Source organism: Passer montanus, unplaced genomic scaffold, assembly GCF_014805655.1.
Source record: "Passer montanus isolate IOZ18808 unplaced genomic scaffold, ASM1480565v1 scaffold71, whole genome shotgun sequence".
Lineage (NCBI taxonomy): Eukaryota > Metazoa > Chordata > Aves > Passeriformes > Passeridae > Passer > Passer montanus.
The window spans coordinates 64,224-90,766 of record NW_024372259.1 but is presented as its reverse complement, the minus strand read 5'-3'; the positions used below and the strand labels follow the sequence as shown (position 1 = coordinate 90,766).

The window sequence follows — 26,543 nt, the reverse complement described above, 5'->3', positions numbered from 1 at the left end:
GGATGCATTAAAGATTATGCCAGGACAATTCAAATTTTCTCCCCCATCACAATCATTTCATGCTGGGAAACTAAATGGTCTTTGAGTACCCAACAAAACTTTATTTCTGGAGCTGAGGGTAGAGATATTCAAGAGTTCAAGTGCCCATTTGTGGTGGGGAGTCTATGCAGCAATTCAGTCCTGTGTGACAAAATAATAATTGAATGTGTTTCCATAGAAACTAAAGACAGCCAGTGAAAACTGCTGTAGAGTATTAAAAGAATTCAGTCAAGTTTTATTTGAGTAAATAAGGATCACTGGCAATATACTGCTGGTTACAAGGACAGGTGGTACTCTTAAAATTACTTTTAAAATTACATCGCTGAGCAGGAGCTCCTGTGGTTTCTCACAGAGCTACAGGCTGGTATTAAAAATATTAGGACTATGTAAGTGATTGATCAGGAATGCTCTCAAGTTAAAGGGGTCCTTTTTAGTGCTGCCATAATTTTCTTTTTGGAGCAAGCCCATAGTGAGGTGAATTAGATAGATTAAGGGAGTAACAGGCATTCAGACAATAGTAATGCTTGACAGAACTATATTGCAATAAACAGCACTGATTGTAAAACTCCTGCCAGACTGTAAAACTCCTTTAACATGTAAAGCCAATGTTAATTTGCTCTCCTTTTATCATGGACAGTTTGACATTTGGAGAAGGAGTGTTTGGCTCTTAAGAGTAAACTTCAAAATCCAAGAAAGAGTTTGAGCAGAGCCAATTTTTCTCTGACTTTCTGGGGATGTCAATCCCAGTTGCAAACAGCCTTGTGAAAAACACTGGGCTGTGTGTGGATTTGGGCTCCTCAGTCCCTTTGCCACTGGAGATGGATGGTGTTGCAGGGGCAATGTAATTACTCACCAAGGTGAGAGTGTTTGTGCTGCAGCCCTGTTTACCTGCCCGTGACAAACCCTCTTCCCTTTGCTGTCCATCAGGAGCACCACAGCTTGGGAAGAGGGAAAAGTCATCAATGCTTGGATGAAAGTGCAGGCTGAAAGAGACCCCACCACAATCTGCAAACTCCTCTGTAATATAAAGGCTAAGCCACCTTATCCACATAAAAGATACTTCCAAACCCCATGTGTTGGGCAGGCAGGAGAAATCAGGGGTGATATGATTTTTGCCTGAGGACATCAGTGTTATTTTTGTGGCTATTCCTTGCTATTCAGTGGTACTCACTGTGCACAGCAGGAAATCTTCTGCATGACAGAGGGGCTATTAAAGATCCAGACTTGTATTTCAGCTCCTGGCTCTGCAGTTATCCCCCTCCAGTCCTCACCATCCCTCACTGCAGCTCTAAAAACACTGTGAGCACATCCTACAGCCCATTTCTATTTATTTTGTCTGGTCTGCACTTAGACTGAGATCTCCTCAAGGAAAAGGTTCTTGAGGCAGGTTGTTTTATTCAATATGGATCATGTCTTCAGGCTTTTATGGTCACTTCTACTATAAATACAATAGAAGGGGGAATATCATTTGTAATATCAAGAATGGATGGAATCCTTTTGGGGACATTTTGGTAGTGCTTTTACCCCAGTAATTAAACATTTAAAAGCTAACACTATGCTATCCTTTTTGTTTCATGACCTCATTCGCAATCTTAAAATTTAACTAACCTTCATGAGCTTCAAGAGTTTAAAGTGCAAAGATCCTGAACTACAGGTGGTGTAGAATTCTGTACAAAGTGGTTAAAAAAATTAGCTCTTTGCTATTTCTCTATCCTCAGTAAAAAATTCAATTTTATCTCTTGGTCACTAATTTCCATTAATTAGTATCATCACCATTCCCCTCATGCCATCATGACCCTTATTCCCTTGGTTAATTTAGAGCCCCTGAGTGTGTGTTTAGGAGGACTTGATTTTCAAGGGACTTTTGTAGCTTTGCTTTTTGATTTTCTCCAGGTGGAAGCATCTGGTCTTTCTGGAAGGGATAGATAAACCTTTCTGAGAGTGCCTGGGGTATTAAGGATGAAAGTTTTGTGCATATATATATATATACACACATATGTGTGTGCATGTGTGTAAATATATATGTATTTTTATATATATTGCATATATATGTAATATATGTTATATATATTATATTAATATATATTACATATATTACATTAATATATCTGTGTATGTGTGTATGTGTATGTGTGTGTACATATATATGTATTTTTATATATACATATATACATGTATTTATATATTACACATTTATATATTATACATTATATACATGTAATATATGTTATACATTACATTAGTATATTATATATATTACATTAATATATCTATAATATGTATGTGATATATAAGAATACATATAGATGTATTTATATAAAGCATAGACCTTGTTAAATGGAATTACACATATATATTATATGTAATGTATTACATTAATATATATAATATATATAATATATTACATTAATGTATCTATAATATATACATGTAATATATATAAACATACATATATATGTATTTATATAAATCATACTAGAGACCTTGTTAATGATAGAATTCCTCCAGAGCCTTTAGTGTCCCACTGTGATTACAATCCAAGATTCTTGGAATGACTCTGTTAAGAATGCTAAATATGCCTTAAAACCCATGCCTTTGTAGGCTCTGAAATGTTATACATCACTTGTCAGAAAAAGATTCTCTAACAGATCTTTTTTTCTTCTCCTGCAAGGAAATGTTGTCTGCTCCAATCCACTTTTGGTTATTGATGTGAACACTTAGCAATTATTTGTGAAAGACTAGGTCCTTAAATTAATTCCTTCTGTAGCAGCCTGTTAATTTTGGAAAGAACGAATTTAAAGAGGAACAAGATGTTGGGTATTTTGTCAGCTTTTTGTTGTTGTTTTGGATGGGCTTGTGTGTGTGTTTTTAATTATAGTCCCTTAAATAAAAATGCCAAGGTATCAAGGAAGCTGTTCTTCATGGGGTGATTTTCTTTCCACCCTTGGATATTGTGACATTTAAAGGCATGCCATACCAACAGGGGATGAAGTCATCAGAAGGAGATTACCTATGTAGGAAAGTAGCATTTCAGGAGTAACATGGTCTTTCTTTGCAATAAGGGTTGCCACTGCTTCAGAGTTCCTCTAGTGCTGCAGATCACAATTCCATATCTTCCAAGGTGGGACTTTGGCCCCTCACTCTGTTATCTACACTGATTTTTCTATTACGCAGATTAACATGTAGAAAACTGCTCTTTTTTTCACCCTTTCTATCACCTTCTATATTGCATTTTAGGCTGTGGGTTTGATTGCTTAAGGAAGCAAAAATATTCGAGGAGATTTATCTAGATTGATTCTACAATCACTTGATATTTGTCATAAGCATTACTGCAAGCCTGTCTCCTAATTTATATTATAGACATGCAATGTTTGGCCGTTTATTTTAATACTTTCTGTGTATGACTTTTACACAAGTGACATATTATTACAAGTATTATAGATTTTTAAGTGAAGTGAAATACATGTTGTTTTTAAAACAGCAGGATACAACTTTTCTAGACAGCCTTTAATTTTTCTTCAGAAATTTAAGGGTGTCCTTGCAATTTATTTGAACATACCATGGCAGAAAACCAAACCTCTCTTCTGCAATGTGTTTTGTGCCTGTATTAAAATTTTAAAGAGTTTGCTCAAAATTATAGTTATTTTCGGTTATTACAAAATTAGAGAAAAAAGCACACTGGTCTCACAATCTTATTTTGGTTTATTTTGTTTAATAACATGACAAGCGAGGTATGAACACAGAAGTGAGTTTTGTATTCTTTAATTAAGACCATTACTCTTGTCTTGGAGATACTTGCTTTGCTTTAATCCTTCTGGTTCTGCATAATGGAAGAAAATGACAGATTGTTGCTGTTTATATTACAGTAGCTTTTAGGGATAACTACATTTATACTCCAAATAGGAAACAGCAGGGAAAAAATAAGGATCATTATCAAAGGAAAGAGCAAGTGACTGGTCCATAACCATCATCACACAGAAATAAGCCAGGAATAAAAGCAGATTTTCCCCAGCTCCACATTTGTAGCTGCCACAAACTTTACAGAAACAGATTTTCATTTATTTATTTATTTGTTTTATTTTATTTCAGTTATTTGTATCTGGGAATAAGGATGCCTAAAATAGGACTAAAGGTCCTGTCTCAAAATCAATAGGAAAATGAGAAGATGTAATGGTCTTGTATCAGCTTCACAGATGTAATCATGGACTTGCCTCTCTGCTACTGGCTGTTAATGAGGCTTTGATTTTACCTGGAATCATGAGGTTTAATTCCAGATAGTCTGGAATTGATGGCTGCTTTCTCTGGTGCTAAATCTCTTTTCACATCCAGATTTACCCCTTACCATGATTAAAACCTTGGATGCTGTTTTCAGCAGCGGGGTTTTTGTGGGTGTGCCATGGTGCAGTAACCCTACCAATTGCCCTTTTGCTTGAGTTTTGATCATCCTACAATACATTGAAAGGCTTTAGCTCAGAAATTATCTCCAGTCTCTGAACTTCCTATTTTACTCCTATTTTGAAGAAAATGCTCCAAAAATGTGGAGGCTCCTTCCTCCTATCTGAAGTTAAAACACACAACATTGTGTTCTCACCTTCACTAGATTTTGTGATCTGCTGCACTATATACAAAGAGCTTTCTGTCAAGGCTACCTTTTTATTAATTCCAGAATTTCTACTGCCTACTAGAGCTGCTGGTACATCTTGTTATTGTTGCCAGTACAGCTCACACAACAACTTAGACTATTATTGTGCATTTGGCCTCAAGATCTTGAGGGAATCCAGTTGGTCTTAGTAGCTGCTAGTGGCTCCCTTCCTCCTAGAGATTAAATACTGAAATTAGCTTTATGCCAGCTATATATACATATTATAATTCAAAGAAACCCCTGAATTAGCTACATTTACACTTCCATCTTAAATCATTCAGTGAAAGGAATTTTCATTTTGAAATCCTATTTAATTTTTCTCCTTTCTCCAAGTCACGATGTTCCTTCACTTCTCTCTTTTTTTACCTCTACTTTATGGTCTGCTGAACACAGAGCAAAGAACTGCCCTTGCTCTACACTAATGTGAGCATCTTTTGGGGCTAATAAATCCAGCTGGGAGGGAAAGTTTGGCAGAAAAGCAGGGAATTTGGCTGTTACTTTTCTAATGCCCTAAAGGGGTTCATCAACCTGAGTGTCTCAGAGGCATCTAGTTAAACCTTATAATCCCTCCGTAATTCTTTCTACCTTAATACTTTAACATACATCTGGAAAGTTCCCCCTGAAATTCCACAAAATGAGTGGCTAGTCTGTGACCAAGGTCAGTTTTTCACAGATCTAACACTACAAACACAAGCACACACAGACACACACCCAACAGGTGAGAGGCTCCAAGCAGCACACATTAGTTGGCTGGTTTGCAGGTTTTTGGCTGGAGTATTTTGGTGGGGTTTTGTGCATGTGTGTAGCAAGTTTCTTTCTTTCTCCTTTAAATGGAAATTCTTACTTTTCCTAACAGCTCTGATTCCTTTTGTTCTACAATTGACTCCATTAATTAATTTTCTGTGTATTTCCTTTGTCCCTGCTGCACTTTGGATCATTATTTAGTAAAAGCTTTCAAGGCTTGTCTCTGATTTGTCTCCCTTTACATAAATATTTGGTGCTACAAAGCACTTTGATTCCCAATTAAAAATACCACAACGGTCACTATGATTAGGGCTGTGTCAAAAGAGTTCTGGATATACTATCTTAATATTTTTTTCTTAATAATTATTCTTTTGGGAGTGTGTGTGGCAGAAATATTTAATATTAGAAAAATTTACTATGAGAATTATAAGGGTGTAATGTCAATGTAATTAAAACTACAAAGCTTTGTAAATCAATTCATAGCAGACCAACCAGAAATAGCCTCTGAAATGTTACATGTTTTAGTGCCAAAATATTGTTTAGCTTGAAATATCATGAAACCCATGGCAGTTTTCTCTATGAGATGCAAAAGGTTTCAACCACTTAATGTAGGGACTTAATTCCTCTACTTCCCATAATATAAAGGTTATGTGGAATTTAAAAGGAAGAACATGTATTATTGATTTTGCACCAGCCCTGAGGGGCCCAGGCAACAGCTGCAGAACGGTGGCACGAGGGCTAGGGGATCTGGAAAGACTCTCCTTAAATGTGATTAAGAGGGAAAACAAGGTATTTTGGCTCCATAATTCAAAGTAGATTCAGTTTAGATTGTGTACAGCCCCAGCAACATAATCCAGCAGCAAGCTCCAAGTTCATCCAGTCACCACAGAGTATCCCCACACTGAGACAGATTTCTTTACTTACTGCATGGACTTCAATGCTGCAAACAATTTCAGCATATGGAGACATTTCCATTAAAATTCCATAGCTAATTAATATCCTTTCTGTGTATGCTAGCAGGCATCCTTAGGTAGAGGATTCTCTTTCCTTTATATACATTTAGAAAAGTATCACAGTCCTTCCCTACTTTACACTACTCTTTTTGTTCACCATGGCCCGTATAACCCAGACCTTTGGATCAGCCTAAAAGTTCCTGGCTCAGGTAGAGCAGCAGTGAAATTGTGAGATGTGAATTCAGAGCAGCTGCTCTGCTCCTCTTTGCCATCTTTGAGAGTGGGATTTGCAGTGTCACCAAGAGTCTCACTGCCACACCTGAAATGTGAGCCACAAGAAAGTGATTTCAGGCACATTTATTTCAGTGGTGGGTAATTCTGTGGGGCTGAATAAACTAAAAACATTCAATCTTCTAATGACAGAGGGATTGAGGCCACCCTCAGCAGGTTTGCAGGTGACACCAAGCTGAGGGTGCAGTGACACCCCTGAAGGACAGGGTGACATCCAGAGGGAGCTGGACAAACTCCAGAAGTGACCCTGGGAACCCCAGGAGGTTTAACAAGGGCTGGTCAGGGCAGCCCTGGGATCAGCCCAGGCTGGGAGGAGCAGAGGGAGCAGCCCTGGGAGAAGGACTTGGGGGTGCTGGGGGTGAGAGCTGGAGCTGCCCCAGCCCTGAACCCCTGCCCTGGGCTGAGCCCCAGCCTGGGCAGCAGGGGAGGGGATTCTGAGCCCAGGTGAGCCCCACCTGCAGAGCTGCCCCAGCACAGGGAGGAGCTGGAGCTGCTGGAGAGAGCCCAGGGGAGGCACCAGCATGGTCAGAGGGATGGAGCAGCTCTGCTGGGAGGAAAGGCTGGGAGAGCTGGGATTGTTCAGCCTGGAGAGGAGAAGCTTTAGCATGACCTCATTGTGCCTAAAGGGAGCCCACAGGAAAGAAAGAGAGAGGCTGTTTACAAGGGATCAGGACACGGAGGAATAGCTACCCACTGCCAGAGGACAGGCTAGATTAAATATTAGGAAGGAATTCTTTGTGAGGTTGGTGAGGCCCTGGCACAGGGTGCCCAGAGAAGCTGTGGCTGCCCCTGGATCCCTGGCAGTGTCCAAGGCCAAGCTGGACAGGGCTTGGAGCAGCCTGGGATAGTGGAATGTGTCCCTGCCCACGGCAGGGGTGGCACTGGATGAGCTTTAAGCTCCCTCCCAACCCAAACCATTCTGTTGTATCTGTGATTCTATGATCACTCACTGCTCTCCTGGCTACTGTGCAGTTGGTAGTTTTACCCTGATTATTCCTAGAAGAAAACAACATTCTCATAAAAGACCATTATCAAATTAAGCATCCATTACTGTTGTTGTTTTGAATCACAGCACAGAAACAAAGTACTTGGGGTCTGCTTTGTCCTTCCCAAGATGTAAATCCACCTGATCCAGAGCAGGACGTTGTAGAGATGGCTGTAAGTGCATTTGGTGCTGATGTTGCTGTCTCACAGATTTATACTGGACTTGGCCTCCAAAGAAGGGGAAAGTAGGTAATGGGTATTTTACTGCCTCTCCTCTTCTTGTTAAATTGTCTTCATTTTTTTACTTAGCATCTGCCTCACTGAGTACTCATCATCTGCTACTGAGCCATCTGATGTACAACAGATGTTAAGCACTTAGTGAGGCAGAGAAGGAGGTAAAAGTGTCATATCATGATTAAATACTTGCTCCAGCTATTCTATAGGGTGACCATAGTGCTTTGTTCTTACATTTAATGTTACAGTGTACTGAACAGGAATAGGCACGTGGTTTGGATTAAGCTTGCAACTGCTCTAGTAAAAATAATCCTGTTTTTAAGTGAAGGTTTTTTTCATAGTAAGAAAAAGAATTGCAAAATATTTTAAATGCGCTTCAGAATTATGATTTATGTCTGTCATTAAGATTCTCATCAGAAACTTGGCTGGTGTTAATTGCTGCATTAACGTCCCTAGGATTATCATATTTTTTACCATGCTTGTGCAAAAGTGAGATTATCTGGCAGGCTTTCTTTCCCCTGCAAGCATTCCAGCTGAAAGCTGGTGCAGTTTATGGGGCAGCAGATTTAACCACAGGAGTCTCTTCATCCTGCAACAGTAGCCTGAGCAGAGTAGGAAATGAGTAGAAGTTGGAGCTGAAGTTGTCATTGAAGCAGAATTAGTTAACAATCTGCTTCCAAGTAAATTTTAAGAACTGAGAAAATTTGTGGAATATTGTCGTGCACCTCCAGGTATTTTCACATTGACAAGGAGGAATAAGGAGGGAGGAATTCTTCTTATTATTATTAATAAGGAGGGAGGAATTGTTCTTCCCTGAGAGGTGTGATTTGTATGAGCAGGAGCTCTTTGCAGTCAAGGGTGAGATTCAAGCCCCAGAACAATGGAGACCCAGTTTTGGGGTCTTAACTAAAAGGCAGAGCTTGGGATTTGGAAGGGTTACCTGCTCAGTGTTCATAAGTCAGAGCAGTGGCTTGATGATCTATTTCCTATAGAGACAACAGGTTTTCCACTAACAGGACAATCATATATTCATGTTTTCATAGGAATTCTATCCAGATTTAGCAATTCTTTTGTACTTTTGTTTGAAAGGTTGATTTCAATGATACAATATTAATAAACAAAAGAAGTTTAAAAAAATTCCAAACAATTTCCAGGAAGGTGTAATTATATAGTTTGACAAGTATCCTGCACTTACCAAGTATCATATTTAATTAAACAAAAAAATAATTTACTTCTACAGTAAAGTAGTGATTTCAAGTGTGTGAATCACCAGAAATAGCTTTTGATTATAAACTATCACATAACTTTGCAGGATGAGGAAGACACAGGTATTTCAAGCATTCCATTTTTATTTGAAGCTCAGTGGAGTGACTAGGACTATTCTTGCTGGTTTCATGAGCTTTGGAAGCTGGTTCTACACCCCAGTGTTTGGAAAACTAACTCATCAGGCCAGCATGTGTAATTTTCCAAATCAAATAATATTTTTTTTTTTTTTGGTGAAAGAATTGAAGAGTTCTTTCAAGCCTCACTCAGGACACCTGTGGTCATGTTGCTTTCTCCAGTTGGATCTGAGTGATAAAGTTCTGGAATGGTCTGCCCAGGGAGGTGGTGAAGTCACCATCCCTGGATGTGTTTAAGAAAGCCTGGATGTGGCACTCAGTGCCATGGTTTAGTTGAGGTGTTATGGCTGGGATGTATTTGATGATCTTGAAAGTCTCTTCCAACGCAGCAATTCTGAGAATTCAGGGAGGCTTCATCCATTTCCTTTTATTTTATGGTGTGTAAAGATTCTGACAGTGCCCTTCTCACTGTTCTCTGCTCTCACACCTGCCCTGGAGACCCTGTGCATTGCTTGTTCAATAGTGAAGTTTTGTTTTAGTTCTATAGGCTTCTTTTTTGGGGGAGTGCAAATGTTCCCCTTCTATCTGATTTCTCCAAGGACTCTCTATACACCCACCACACCTTTGTGATGTTGAGGAAGTCATAGTACTGGAAGTGTGTCCAAATCTGCCTGTTTCCCACACACATCCCTGTCCAGGCACAGAGAAGGGCCCCTAGGTGCACCACTTTCTGCACAGAATGAATCACAAAATCACAGAACATTTTGGGTTGGAAAGGACCTTGAAGATCACCCTGTTCCAACTGGACTATGCAGTTCCAAACCACACTAGAAAGTTTCTCTCCCTGGATGCTTTATTTCCCAGCCCCCATTAGAGCTCCAGCCCCAAGCTAGCAATGCTTGAAGCCCTTGTCAGAGGATTAGCAAGTCTGGCACCTGAGCTGTCACCTCTCACCTTGTCTGGAGCCCCCTCTGTCCCCAGCTGCCACCGTCCCCAGAGGGGCTGTGCAGCCTCAGCTGCACCAGATGTTCAGCCAGGTGGTGACCTGCAGGACACATCTGCTTCCAATCAAACCCTTCCCTCGGCTGCAGGGTCCAGAATTTATCTGATCTTGATTTTCTAGGAGAAAAAGAATTATTTTGTAATGACACGCCAGTGTGAATTTACCCAATTAAGGACGAGTGGCTTAAATAAAGTAGGTATCACCCACATTTTATGTACTTTTTCATAATTTACTTAATTTTCTCCACTGAAAGCAATAAATTTACAAAGAGTAACAGTATTCCTTAATGACTAATTTTAAAACAAGCAGTTAAATAAGGAAGTAGATTTTATTTTTAAAAATAGACTGTATTTGTTAAATAATCACAGACAAGTACAAGCAGATTCTTCTTATCCCTCTGTTTAAAATCAGGTAAAGAGAAATCAAAGTAAGGCAATAATATTAGAATGTTATTGTTTTGAACTTCACTGGAATAAGGAGATAACCTCCTTCCCTCTAAAGTTGTCGACCTCTTTGCAACTGCTAATCATCAAAGACATAGTTTAAATAAGCTAGATAATACTAAGTTACAAACAACATAACTGAGTTATAGCAAGAAACTTACTTAATTTTGCAGTTTGTAATTTCATGATGATTTTTAAACTGCTGCTTGTATTCCCTAACAAAATAGAAGGAGGAAGATAGGCTCATTAAAAAATAAAGAGAACAGAAAAGAAGTGACTTTAGAGATTTTGCCCCTCATAATCATTGAAATAGCAGATTGCATCATTAATAAAGAAAAAAACCAATGTTTTAAACACCATGTGGTTGGAATACCTAGAATGTTGTTGACTCACTCAGAATGTTTTTGCTTAATACTGACTTTCAAGTAAGCACCAATAAGAATAAGGTATGTTCATGTTGTGCATGTTATTATGTTTACTTATGCTTCTAGAAAATACCTAGTGCTATAGGCGTATAAACCCCCAACCCTGAACAACCAAGATTCCTGCCCTAAAAAAAGGAAAAAATAGAAAGATTTAAAAAGTCACCAGAATATTTTTTAACTGAACTTTATTTTCATGTTTCTAAAATACCAGAATTTGGGATGCCATGGATTTCTCCTTGAGGCAAATTCAGATGTGACTTAAATGTCAGTCAGGAATAAATTAGGGTCTTGCATTTTCTCCAAAACAATGTAATGAAAGGGGAAGAAACTGTACAACCATCATCATTCATGTGGCAACAACAGATCTGATTGCAGCAGACAAAACAACTTCTGTAAACTGTGCATTGTTGGGAATAATAAGAGTGGAAAATGCAAAGAAAATAATTTTTCTGACTATTTCCATGTAGCTCTGCTCTTCCTGTTGTCATTCTTCTAGTGGATGTGCCTCATCAGCCTAAACTGTTGGTTTCAGTATGTTTTCCCAGTGTGATGTAGGACATTAACTGTTCCTCCTAGTGAAACCAAAATGAGATGACAAGAAGAACATTAAAGTGATCTTTTAATTTTGTCCCCAGAGATGAAAAGTAAACACAACATGCTCATGCATGGCTTCCTGTAGAGATTCTGTAGTGCTGGAAGTCATCTAAAGAATCTCTTTAGGTGGGGAGTGGAGACCTGTTGATATTCTAGGAAAGAATTTTGGCTCACTGTCTGTAAATCAATGCAGCTCCAGCTAGTAAAAAAAAAAAGAATCTTCATAATGGAATAGAGGGACAGTAGAGTTGTAGACAATTAGATACTAAACTCTTCTTTGGTCAAATAGAACACACAAAAATAATCTCAGCTGCGTAGGATTTCAAGATGTTAATCTGAAGACAGTCATAGAAAATGGTTCTTTGTCAGGCTTCCTTGACAGAGACACAGAGAAGGCAAATACCTGAACTAAATGTTCCTGTCATGCCTGTGGGTTTATAAGGAAACTTTTCTTTTGTAATTTTGCATTGTTAGGAGGCAATTTATACCTGCATCTATCTGACAGCAGATGCTATCATGCCTTAACCTGACACTAAAACCAGCTTTATTTTCCTCTTTCTGATACAACATAACAAAGCCATATTTGCTGCGTGCAGGCCTCTCCTTGTTAAAAACAACTTATTTTCACGCTGCAGGTCTTCCAACTACTGGCTGAACCGCATCCAGTCGTTCCTGTACTGCAACGAGAACGGGCTCCTGGGGAGCTTTTCCGAGGAGACCCACACGTGCACGTGCCCCAACGACCAGGTGGCGTGCCACGGCTCGCTGCCCTGCACGCTGGGCGACGGCCCCGCCTGCCTGAGCTGCGCGCCCGACAACCGCACGCGCTGCGGGAGCTGCAACGCCGGCTACATGCTGAGCCAGGGCCTCTGCAAGCCCGAGGTGGCCGACTCCACCGAGCACTACATCGGCTTCGAGACGGACCTGCAGGACCTGGAGATGAAGTATTTGCTGCAGAAGACGGACCGGCGGATCGAGGTGCACGCCATTTTCATCAGCAACGACATGCGCCTCAACAGCTGGTTCGACCCCTCGTGGCGCAAGAGGATGCTCCTGACTCTCAAGAGCAACAAGTACAAGTCCAGCCTGGTCCATATGATACTGGGCCTCTCTCTGCAAATTTGCCTGACTAAGAACAGCACCTTAGAGCCCGTCCTTGCTGTTTATATCAACCCTTTTGGGGGCAGCCACTCTGAGAGCTGGTTTATGCCTGTGAATGAAAATAATTTCCCAGACTGGGAGCGGACTAAGCTGGACTTACCCCTTCAGTGCTATAACTGGACGCTGACTCTGGGCAACAAGTGGAAGACATTTTTTGAAACTGTGCACATCTATTTGAGGAGTCGAATAAAGTCGAACGGTCCAAATGGCAACGAGAGCATCTACTACGAACCCCTGGAATTTATTGATCCCTCAAGAAATCTGGGCTACATGAAAATCAACAACATCCAAGTGTTTGGCTACAGCATGCACTTCGACCCGGAAGCAATCCGAGACTTGATTTTGCAGCTGGACTACCCCTACACTCAGGGCTCACAGGACTCAGCACTTTTGCAGCTGTTGGAGATTCGGGACCGTGTAAATAAACTCTCTCCACCCGGCCAACGTCGTCTGGACCTCTTCTCTTGCTTGCTCCGTCATAGACTCAAACTGTCTACCAGTGAAGTGGTGAGGATCCAATCTGCTTTGCAGGCCTTTAATGCCAAATTGCCAAACACAGTGGATTATGACACAACCAAATTATGTAGTTAACCATAAATGTGAAGCACAACACAAAACTTTGAAGGAGTTTTTACAGTGCTTTTGTGGAACAGTTTATGTTTGGAAGAGTAAATTTAAATTGTCTTTTCAATATCTGTCTTATATCAGTCAATACTGTTGGATGGCAATTTACACACATGAACTTGCTGACAATGAATATATTATACCTGCAGTTTTGGTTTATGAATGAAATAAATACTGACACCAGTCTAGAAGACATTCTACTTTTTACAATAAATTTCATTTGTAATTTTATATGTTCCGTGGCAATGCTTTTGTGCATTACATCCTCTAGAGGGAACATAGAAGGAGACCAATAAAATTTTGTAGCTGAACAGTTATTACAAAGAAATGCTGTGGGATTCTTTTTTCTTACACAAAAGTAGTAACTTTGATACACTTTTGTGTGTGTTGAACTCAGGAGGGGTAGGCAAAGAGAAGAGATTGACTCCAGATTTTAAGAGAAACTGTCAAAATTCAAAGCCATGGGATATTTTAATTTTAGGATGTGGATATAGGAGTTCATGCTGGGCTGAAGTGACAACTGGAGCAATGCCCCAGCTGAGGCTTGTCCTTTCCAAGGTGCTCAGTGTGACCCCAGGGTGATCCCAGGGAGTGTTTTAGGGTGTGCAGGAGGCTGGAGCTGTGGGATGCACAGCAGTGCAAGGCTGCATTAGCTCTACAGGAGACAGATGAAAGGCTCTCTGAAAAATGACCAAAATGATTTTCAAAATTCTCCCCGTGATCCTTTGCTTTTGCATAGTTACCAAAAGAATCAAGCATATGTAAATGTTACCTCCTCCCAGATGCACACACTGTAATATTCAGAATTCTCTGTTTTGAACTGCTCACTCAAGTACAGCCATGCTGCTTAGATTCAAATTAATGTTAAAAATTTCCCTGCCAATGCAGATGTTTAGTAGATGGGTGTTTTTTTTCATTCTTTTCAGTGCAAGAATTTTCAGTTTTTAAAAAACTCCCCTTTTACAGATACAAGAAATACAGTTTATAATGCTGCCAGTGCAAGTCATTAATTAAACATTATCAATTCCTGAAATTAATTAAATGTGAATGTCTGTGGATCAGGATTAGGTTCTTTGCTGTTTAACACATCCCAGCAGATAAAAAGCACGTCTGAAACAGCAGAACCTGGGACTCACAAGAAGCTTTTGCTGCCTCTTGCAAGAGAACAGAACAAATGGCTGGATTGTCAGAAGTGCCCATTAGTAAATGCAGAGTAAAATGAAGGAAATTGATACAAAATGGTTTAGTAGTCCCTCCTTAGATTAATTCTGAATCTGTGACTTAAAAGTCAATTTGTATTTTTTAAATGGGAAGGAATTACATTAAAAAAGATATTTTATGGGCAAGCACATAAAGCAAAAACCCCCATTTCATTCATACACAATTTTAATTCAGCTGGATTCTAATGAAATTAACTTTATTCATTTCAATTTGTTGTATTGCAGTCATTTGAATTCAGCCTAATCTAAGATGCACTGCTCACTTCCAGCAAGACCCCAGCAGCACAGAGGAGAAAACACTTTGTTTTGAATGTAGACAAGCTAAAGTACAAGGGCAGAAACTCTTCAGAAAGCCCACTGCCAAGGGAAATATTTTCCTTAGTGAATCCTCTCTCTCCTGACTCCTATAAATATTTATCTGCTTTATTGTTTCACTGCCACCATTTGGATAATTCCTCAAACCTTCTATACTAAGAAGTCACTCAGAACTAAAATTAGCAATTATTTTTCCCCCTTGTTTATTTTTGGGTTTTTTGTTTGGTTGGTTTTTGGGGTTTGTTTGTTTGTTTTGTTTGTTTTGTTGCTGGAGGAATTAACCTCTGGAAGAATTCCTGTTTCTCTGCAACTTACAGCTTTCTTTTGCTGATAAATAATGTATCTCAGCCCCTCTTCTACGTGTCCAGATTTTGGCTTGCTCTTGCATTAGTAAGATCTCCCCGGTTAAAATTCTCAGTATTCCTGTTTTCATCTTCAAGTCTTTATTTTGCTCCTTTTTTATGCCTTTGGCAACTGTTATAACTTGCAAAATTAGATAGTTGTATTTTGCTAAGTACCTTGTGTAGTCTTTTCAAACAAGTGAATTCTCCTTCTTAAGATTTTCCCCCATGACTATTTTTTCTTTCTTGGCTGAGTTGTGGGGGGTTTTTTTACATATCTTTCTCTGCCAAGATTTAAAGTTCTTCACTGTGCAGAACAATATCTGTAATAGAAGATACAGATCAGAAGAAGCCCCAAAAGTGGGACATCATTTAATTATTACACAACACATTCACTGTGTTGAACTGAAGTAATGGAAACCTCCTGTCATTACTCACCAGCTTTGTGCCAGATTTCCTAGCCCACTACTCATGGACTCGTTTTGGATTTTGGAACTTGTAAGCTCATGGAATAGGGAGAGTTTCTATTTTACCAGAACTGAATTCTATAAAGATAAATATGATAGGAAAAAAACCCCTGTAAGTACATAGTGAGGAAAAAAAAAAAAAAGGCACAAGTTTATCTGCTTCTCAAACAGGAGACAATAATATTTCCCTTTTGACACTTTTTTCCAATTGGAAACTTTCTGTGTTCTGAAAAAGACGAAGTTCAGGACATTTTTTTAGAAAAAGATGAGTCTGGATAAGTCCAATCAGCAAAAAACTTGATCCATAAGAAAGTTTTGTAATAAGATATGAACCCAAGGGTGGAGAAGAAAGAGCTGTGGCTACATCCATGTGCACTCATTTCCATCTGGGCATTGCAGATATTTGGAGTGATCAGATCCTGGTACTTTCTGCTAGCATTCATCAATGCTGTTATTTCCTGCCATCAAAAACTGGGAAAAAACTCAAAAAACAACAAAGCAAGGAAAAGATGGTAATAGAGAATCACAGAACCATGGAAATCCAGACTTATTTGGGCTGGGAGGGACCTTAAAGCCCATCCAGTCCCATGCCTGCCATGGGCAGGGATAACTTCCACTGCCCCAGGTTGCTGTAAGCCCTGTCCAACCTGGCCATGGACACTGCCAGGGATCCAGAGACAGCCACAGCTTCTCTGGGCACCCTGTGCCAGGGCCTGCCCACCCTCACAGGGAAGGATTTCCTCCCAATATCCAGTCTAAATGTACACTTCTTCTGTTTAAAGCCACTCACCCTTGTCCTGTCACTGCCTGTGTACTGCACCCATGGAATGGCACAATGACAGCCTAGGACAATATTCAGAACAAATTCCAGTATCTACAGGTACAATAACCAGGTATTTTTAAATTAGAACACAGTCACCATCTTGCTTAATTGAAGGCCTCTCTGATAAAGAACTCTGATAAAGATACTCTTCTAAAAAAGAACTGATAAAGAACTCTTCTAACACTATTTTCCAAGCAAATCCAGTTCAGATCATGAATGAGGTGTGGGAGCCAGGCTAATGTCTATAAATTCTACTGTGGGAAGAGACTGCAGTAGGGATGGGCCCCCTTATCACTATCTGGGAACCAGAATTAGGTTTTCCAGACTGATCTAAGTCTCTGGGTGACAAAATTCAGAATACAGAGGCTGAATTGAATCATATTCAAACATAGTGAACATGAATGAACTCTCATTTCTCTCATTGCTTGCTGAAAAAAAATATAGGCAGGAAGAAAATGAGTTCATATTCTAGTGGCTGAAGGTAGAGAGAGGTGCAGTCACATGTCAGGGTCTTTCTTCCCAAAATTTGAGGGAGAGCTTTTGTTTCCGAAGGTATGCATATGCTGACTGCATTTCTTGTGAAAGTGCTTATTTGGCAGACACCTCAAGTCAGCAAAGAGACAAAAGCCAAAAAGTCAGTTTTCCCAAGCTGAGTAAGCAGTTTGTGCAGGAAGGAGGATGGAGAGTGCAGGAGGGGGCTACAACTGCCTGAAGGTCTTTTCTGTGGAAATGCAGCATGTTTTCCAGGGACAGAAAAATATCATGGGGAAGAAAAGTGATCCACACCTCCTCTCTGCTGTGCTGGCAGCAAGCAGGAAAAGGGGATATGGGGAAGGATCCATGTTTTACAATGCATCAGCCATCATTTCTTTGGCAGGAAGGGGACAGAATCTGAGCTGCTGTGCCACCCTTGGGAATGGGAACACCCCTGGGTGCTGCAGCCAGGGCTCCTGCCAAGGGGGCTGGAGTGCAAGGGGGGAGCCAGGGAAAAGTAGAGAGAGGAAAGGAACCAAGATCTCATTTGAGCAGGCTTTTAAACAAGTAAAGAGCCTGTATCCCTCACTACAGCTAAAGCAGAGGCCAAGATCTCCCGGGGTTTGGAAACAAGGAATGTCGTGGCTACTTTTTAGTGAGAGTCAGTGTTGGGAGATCTCAACACCAGAGCCAGTGCAGTGTTAATACTGATGTGCAGGACTCATGGGGGCCCAGCAGGGCAGTTTGTGGGACTGCAGGGCTGACTTTGGGGTCTATTCACTCAGCTTGATTCTCTAAGCACAAAATCTACTCCAGAAGTAGCACAAACCCGACAATTTCTCTATACACAGACTACCAATGGATCAACCCACAGCCCTGGGTCACTCACAGTGGATAAGATGTAAACTCACCCACAGGGCAGAGAAGTGTATGAATTTCTGACATTAATTTTCACAAATTTGGCAGTGTGGCCACACCAGAGATGCCGCTGCTCTGAGAGCGAGTGCACGTGGGAGTGCAGGTTCATAAATTCCTTTTTTTCCCCTGCCAAGCCAACAACAGTAAGGTGTGAATTATGACCAAAGAAACAGTTTTACCTCCCAGAAATAGTGAAATTTTCCTTCCCTGCAGATTACTCCTTGGATGGTAACGTGCATCTAAAAATACCAGTGTATCTTGTCAACACATTCGCATATTCCTCTGGTTTAGGGAACATTCCTGTGCAAGTATGAAAGGGAAACACAAGAAATGCCAATGTTAGCAACAATAGGTGCCGCAGGATTGCCCACCCTCTGGTCACACCTGCACCAGGCTTTGTTTGTCTGCCTATGATCTGCTCTCAGCACACAGCAGACAGAAAAGAGCTTAAAACCACCTGGGAGGCAGAGATAGCTTTGCTCTGAAAACAATGCTCCCCTAAGAGGGACTAATCCAGAGCGTGACCACCTTTCAACACATTCCAAGAGCTTTCTCTTTTCAGAAAAAGGCTTTTTGCCAATTCTCAGCTGACAGGGAAGAGAGAAGAGGAGGAGTAAAACAAAGTGAGGTGTGTACATATCAAGCCACAATTCTTCGGTGGGGAGAGAGGGGAGAACAAAGAGACTTTGAAGAGCTTTGGGATCCCATCACAGCTGTGTAACTCACTCCAAAAACATTTCGGTACCGCAGGGATAACAGAAAACCAAAAATGCAAGGGCCATGTACAGTCTGAGCACGAGCCTGACAGAAGAAAATCAAGCATCACTAGTTTTGAGCACACAAATGTTCATCTTTCATCTTTTCCTCACTCTCAGCAGAGAAGAAACTTTAAGCATTAAACAGGAATAGGGGAATGACAAAAGATAATTCATGTTATAAATATGTTCAGCTTCTTTCATGTGCCCTTTTTATTGGGGCCCCTCATGTTCCCCTGTTATTCAGTTTTCCAGATGTGTATTAAGACATAACTCCTTTGCCTACAAAATTAAGGCATCACAACATGAGAGGACCTTATGGTTGTGTAAGATGTCCAAATAATTTTAAATAACCCTATGTCTTACATATCATTATAAGTTTTCCAGCTAAGTCCTTCCTCAGCATCAAAGAAACAAAACCAAACCAAACCACTCTTCCCCAAAATAATACAGACAATTTCTACAAGATTAGACAGTAATTCTACCATGAATCAGTTCTGTGAATTTTTTAATTCTATTTTTTTTAAACTGGTTTTATACCACTGTCTTTCTATGAATTTGATTCCTCTCTTGCTGTCCAGTGCTTAAGATTTCCCTCCCAGAATCTGAATTTCTGAAGGGACTACTTTGACAGCTTGAGATGTGAAAGTTCCTGTTTAACAGCAGGACATCAGAGAGCATCACAGCTGCCTTTTTAATATTTAGATGCATAAAGTTAAGATGAGGACTGTGCTGCTAAGCATTTTAAAAATGCTGACTTGTCATCACAAAATAGAAAATGGAAATTCTTAGCTATGAATTTTATCTGGACTCTAAACATTGAAGCCTCTAGTCAGTCAGAATTTAGTCATGTAAAGGTACCAAGCATTTATTTTCATACATTATTTCTCTGCTTTAACAGATTCAGAGAGCAAAATGAACACATGAAGTGACTGAGATTGAAAACATTGGTGCTATTTCTAATATGCCTTTGGTAGAATGGAATACATTGATGACAATTTTTTTTTCCCTTCATTGGAAAGGCAATATTCTGTCATATTCTCTTAAAATAAATTGGAGTGCCTGTATTCCTCCACTTCAACCCAGATATATATGAATTTTTTAGTGTGAATATTTACTGAAGCAGCTGGATTCTATGCACACATTGAACTGCCTGGTTACTTTTTTACTTAAGAGACAACTTTTAATGTCATTGATAGAGCTGGGAAAAGCTATTCTCTAAAGAACTGGGACACTCTGGGCAGTAATCCCCCTGCAAGTGCAGATATTCGACTTTCAGGTTAATAGATGTCATTTCCACCTGAGCACTCGGGGAGCAGGCAATTCTTGAGCAGGTGAAGTTGCTCTGTAAGCAAGGCCTTTGTCACACTGCTGAAGGGGACAGACACTTCTGGTGGCTGAATCCATCCCTGCCCACACGGAGGCATCCAGCTGGTAAAACCTACAGCATCTGTGATGAAGGCTTTCAGATGGGAGCCTCTTCTATTTGCAACAAAGCTCTGAAGGGCAATTTGGACATCTCATTAGTCCATTAGTCCCTCAGCAATCCAAAGGTCCAAGGTTCCTAGCCTAGATTAAATGTGTAATGATGGGCAATGTGAATAATCAGCCCAGAACTACTAAGGCCTTTATTCATAATTCTATTGAGCCTAGGTCCATTTTGTATAAAAAAATCTGCAATTTATATAAGAGACAAAGAGCAAAAAAAGAAAAGAAAAAAAAAGGGAGAAATACCACCAGTCATAGATATAGAAAAGCAGTTATTAAAAAAAAATAATTTAAAAAGTAAGAAGTGATTAAGGCCCACATTTAGCCACTGCATAGAATCATGGATTCCCACAATGGTTTGAGTTGGGAGGGACCTTCCAGATCATCCAGTGCCACCCCCTGCCATGGGCAGGGACAACTTCCACTGCCCCAGGTTGCTCCAAGCCCCATCCAGCCTGGCCTTGGACACTTCCAGGGATCCAGGGGCAGCCACAGCTGCTCTGGGCACCCTGTGCCAGGGCCTGCCCACCCTCACAGGGCACAATTCCTTCCCAATATCCCATCTAACCCTGCCCTCTGGCAGTTTGAAGCCATTCCCCCTTGTTCTATCCCTCCAGTTCCTGATGAGTTGTCCCTCTCCAGTTCCCTGGAGCCCCTGCAGACCCTGGAAGGTTCTGTGAGGTCTCCACACAAGGAGAAGACTCCAGGCTGAACATTCCCAGCTCTCCCAGCCTGGCTCCGTAGGGCAGGTTCTCCATTGTCCTCAATGACTTCATGGCCTCCTCTGGACTTGCTCTAACATTTCCATGTCCTTGTGTTGGACACAGCAGGACTGGACACGGAGCTCCAGGGGGTCCCAGGAGAGCAGAGCAGAGGGAATGTGCTGAGGGTGCCTTGGTGACACTGTCTGTGGGACAGAACTGAGCAGAAAGGTTCCTGAATGCACTGAAATTCAGCAGCTGCATGTGGAGGCTACAGCACAGCCACACCTCAAGGAAATATTTTTAACACATTAGGAGAAAATGTAAAATCTCCTTATGAAATATGATGTTTGGATTTATAACTGAGTTTCCCCTGGTAAGTTCTGGGAAATTTCCCTAAATCAAATTAAACGCAGGGAGCTCAGCTGGCCTCATAAATCACCTGTCTAAACTAGGAATGCTTCAAGTGATGCACGTCCAAGTCAGGAAGCGTGACAATAAATTTGATGACATGAAATGAGCCTGTTAGGCCTGGATAAAACTGTGAATAGGCAGTTTTTATGCCTTTCTTAGACAACTACAAATGAGGCTTGTGTTTGTAAAATGCTGGATGAAGTGTCCACATGTGCAGCTACAGCCCCATTGGATCTTATTCACAGCAATGAAAAGCCTTCTGCTAAAAGAATTTCGAAGAATTCGAATCTGAAAACATTCAAATGAATATCAGGTCTTGGATATCTCCTTCTCCAATGTCTGTGCTATCAGGTAGGAGGAGGGAGCCAAACAGGAGTGCAGTGGGATTATCACAAAGGTGAGAAGGGGTTTGGGACATCTCTCTGATGAGGAGAGACTGTGGGAGATGGGTCAGATCAGTTTGGAGAAAGTTTAGAGGGGATTTAATCAACCTATAAAAATATCCCGAGGGCAGGTGCCAAGGGGATGGTGCCCAACTCTGTCCAGAGATTCCCAGTGACAGGACAAGCAGTGATGGCCGTGAATTATCCAAGCACAACAAGTTCTACCTCAGCATGAGGAGCTTCTTCCCATGGAGGGTGGCAGAGTACTGGAGCAGCTGCCCAGGGAAGGGTTGGAGTCTCCCACTCTGGAAACATCCCAAACCCACCTGGACGTGCCCCTGTGTCGCCAGGTGACCCTGCCTTGGCCAGGGGTGGGACAGAGGATCTCCAGAGCTCCCTCCCAACCCTAGGGACTCTGTGGTTCTGTGGATGAAGTCCCTCCAGCTTTGGAAATTTATTGCTGGGATAAGAACAAAGTCTTCTTGCTCCTTACAAAATGTCACCAATTCACAGTTCTAAGAGTTAAAGCTGTGCAAGAGTTAAAGGGTGAGAGACAGGCTGGGGGAGCTGGGGCTGTGAGAGGGACCCCAGAACCCCTCCCAGAGCCCAAAGGGGAACTCCTCCAAAGGACTTCATTGCTCACACCTCTCCTCAGGAAAAACCAGCCCATTATCATTCAAAATCTTGTTATAGACAATGATAAAACACACATCAAAGCAAATAATTAGTTATCAGCATGTTCAAAATCTTACCAGAATAATCAGAGAATTAATATTGGTTCAGATCAAATTATTAGAATAAAAACAAAGAGTTGAATACTGTTACACAAAAAATAACAACAACAACAACTGTTGGAACCCTAGCTGCTGAAAATTTTATGCTTTCTGTGTTGACAAGCGCTGACCCCCAAGAGAACACTACTTTTAACCTGAAACCATAGAGAAAGCTTCCAAAATTAAATAATAAAACTAAGATTATGACAGCATAGTTTAAATAAAAATGTGTAATATCACACAGTAGAAAACATAAAGTTTTAAAATATAATAATATATATAAAACAAAAAATTCGATTATGACTGCATAGTTTAAATAAAAATGTGTAATATCACACAGTAGAAAACATACTTTTAAAATATAGTAATATATATAAAACAAAAAATTTAGAACAAAAACTAATCCTTCTTCTCAAGTTAAAATAATATTATATAATTAAACAAAAAAATCCACATTACAAACTACAAGTAGTTAATTAAGTTAAAAACAAAAATAATTTAAGTATAACTTCTTAATTAAACAGTTTATCCTTAAAAAACTATATAAAAATACAACTTCATTTTTAGTTTATTAAAATAAAATACTATAAAACTCACAATTTATAAAATTATAATATAAATAAAAACTAATAAACATCTAAATATTAAAAAAAACCATCTCATACATTTAATCCCAACCCTAACAAAAAAAAATTAACACTCCAGAACCACCACCACCACCAATAATAGTAATGATTATGATAGTAATAATAATAACAATAATAATAGTATAATATAAATAAAAACTAATAAACATCTAAATCTTAAAAAAAATATACATTTAATCCCAACCCTAACAAAAAAAAATTAACATTCCAGAACCACCACCAATAATAATAGTAATGATAGTAATAATAATAATAACAAGAATAATAGTAATAATATAGCAACAGGAATTATAAGATTTAAAGCCATTCCATGGAGAAGTAGGATGTGATTTCCCACATATTCCCCACCAGCCTCCAGGGACAGACTTGGTATTTTCACATGTTTTCCAACAATTTTATCCAATTTTATCCACTTTTATCTTCCTTCATTGGTGTGAAGGTCCCTACCATAAATGAATTCACTGCACATGGTGCATTTTGCATAAGTTAAATATTTGGGATTTGTTATCTTTGTTACCTCTAAATCAATTTTGTCCAGCTCCAGTTGGAATACACAGCACAACATAAAACACCTACATCTGAGTGACATGCTAATAAAAAGAAATAAATAATACACTGTAACAGGGCTTTCAATGCTACCCTGATCTACCCTGTTAACCCCACAGGACATATTAAAAGCTCAGCACACAGTTTCAAGTTTGGTTGTTTTTTGGTTTTTTTCTGATGGCCAAGTTTCCATTTAGAAGGATGTTGGCTTGCCTTTGTTTTCATTTCCAGAGTGCTTCATTAGGCTTACAAATGTTTAATTAAGTTTTATTAAATGCATTAAGCTGAGAGTAAGGAGCTGCACTTTGCACGCTGGGTGAAATGGACTCAGTGGAAAAAACCCATTATCAAGAGTGATCAAGATTGATCTGTGCATGCTTTGGCCAATTTGTAGCTAGAGGGAGGCTGATTTTTACTTGCTGTTTATTTAAGGGAATGAATCATACAAGTAAAAATAAATCATTGTTTTGATTAGCCATTTTTTCTCTCTTTTTTTTCTTTCTTTTATTTATATATTTTTTTTTTTTCCTTGTAGCAAATGTCTATTTTCCCTCTTAGAGACAGACTGCACTGGCTCCTTTAGAAAGTTCTGTTGTTTTGCCAGCTCAGGGATTTTACTGTAAGGCTGATGATACCAGATTTGTTTTAAAGTCCAGGTCTTGGAAAGCTGTCATGGAGTGAGTCTTCATTATGTGCACACAAAAAACTTGATATCCTCAAGGCTAGAAATAATTGGTGATATAATGGGAATATTGTGGGGAATAGCTTTCCAGGTGGCATGTCCCATACCAGGCTTGAGCTGAAAGAAAAATCCAAAGAGTTTTAAGCTGCCAAAGCCATCTGATATATAAAAGTTTCTGATAAATAAAACCTCCAGTTTCTGTGGCTGACAAAAATCTTCTCACTGTCCTTGCCCTGGGTAAAACTGACATCTATGGGTGAAAGTCCTTGCCTGGAAAAATTAAAAACAATACATTAACTTAAACAAACACTAAATTACAATGCAATCTCCTGCTTTTTAAGATTCCAAGATTGTTGTTTTAAGCCAGATTGTTGTTTTTCTTATCATTCTTGTTATGTATAATTTATGCTAATATATATTTCTGATTACTGGTGGTTTTTTTTACTTGGAAGCTTACAACTAATCAAAGAGCTATTGCTATCCTTGGCTGAGCTTTAATTTTTGAACTCAAAAAGCTGTATCTGCTACATCTTGGCTCCTTGAGAAGATACTTGTATTGGAAAAGAGTAAACTCTTCACTCAACATAGCCACTATTTTTGTCTTAGCTCATATATGCTTTGTGCTAATTGGAACAGAAACTTAATTTGAATTAATTATTGCATCAATTGAGCACCGAATCTGCACCAAAGAGAACAACTATTTCATTTGTTAATGAAACTCTACCATATCCCTGCTTTGAAAATAAACTAAGAATGAGGAAGGAATTGGGAAGAACAGCCCTGAGATATCCAATGGAGAGCAGAAGGGGAGAAGGTGTTCCAGATTCCCCTGCAGGGTTTGGGGAGACCCCAGTGGGGCAGACACCCACAGTGAAAGCCTCAAGTTGTATCAGGAAGGGTCAGGCTGGAGATCAGGGAAAGGTTCTTCCCCAGAGGGTGCTGGCACTGCCCAGGCTCCCCAGGGAATGGGCACAGCCCCAAGGCTGCCAGAGCTCCAGGAGAGTTTGGACAACGCTCCCAGGGATGCACAGGGTGGGATTGTTGAGGTGTCTGGGGAAGGCCAGTTGGACTGGATGATCCTGTGGGTCCCTTCCAGCTCAGGATATTCTATGATTCTGTGAAAGCTATAATTAATCAGCAGGTAACTTTGCCAGAAAGCTTAATTCTAGTCATAGAATAATCCGAGAACCATGGAATCATTTAGGTTTGGGAAATGCCCATCCCTGAAATCTTCCCATCTGACGTGGCTCAGTGTCACAGCTCTCCAGTGTCAGAGAAGGGAAGGGTGAACCAGGTGAAATAACCCTGTGGCTGCTCAGAACCTCCTCTCAAGGCTTGCTCTTCATGGCCCAGACTGAGACACATTTGAAAGGAATGATGGATTTATCTTTTCAAACAAGCTGTGGGTCTGCTGGTAGATAAAACCAGCACTGCAAGATAAAATAAACAATGGGGAGGATTCCACTGATTCATGAATGGAAAAAAAGATATTTGCTTTTGCAAACAAACTGTAGGTTGGCTGATATATGAAACTGCATATTGAAAGATGAGAGAAACAATGCCCCCTGGTCTCTCCCTGTATTTGAATAAAGTAAAAGGACTCCTCTGTCTCCTTTCTGGACATAAACCTCTGGTGTTTGTGGGTTAATTTTCCTGACACATTCACAGAACCTCGGGGCAGAACTCTCATGAGCACTTGGCATTGTGTTGAACCCTGTGCTGAAGCAGTTGCTTACATGGCTTTTAACCACCACTGGTAAGAATTTGTACTCAGAGTAGGGGTGGCTGGACATAAGCTAAATAAGAACCTGGGCAGAGCTCAGCTCTTACCTCCTCCCCTGACATCACAGGATAAAATTTAACCCCTTATGTGACAGATGCATTTGTGTATCAAGACTACAAAGCCTGTTTGCCACGTAAAATGTATTTGTTTTTGGTTTCTAGATGATCAGTTACAGGTGATCAATCCTACAATCAGTAATGCAGACTTTGGAGGACTTTTGCATTGTGCTCCTGGGCTTATAAACATTTCTGCTGCATGACATTGTTTGAAAACACAAAAACAAGTTTACACAGTGCACCTCCACCCAAAAAATTCAAGAATTACATAATTTGCAAG

General features: G+C 40.0%; 1 protein-coding gene across 2 annotated transcripts in view; it reads left to right on the top strand.

The window, feature by feature from the left end:
• Positions 1-13,794, top strand: part of LOC120512253 (BMP/retinoic acid-inducible neural-specific protein 3) — a 197,632-nt gene extending 183,838 nt beyond the window's left edge. For both annotated transcript variants that reach the window (XM_039730325.1, XM_039730326.1), the window contains exon 8: positions 12,328-13,794. In XM_039730325.1, coding sequence (XP_039586259.1) covers positions 12,328-13,444 — 1,117 coding nt within the window. In that variant the 3' untranslated portion in view covers positions 13,445-13,794. The remainder of the gene's footprint in view (positions 1-12,327) is intronic.
• Positions 13,795-26,543: the final 12,749 nt, after the last annotated feature.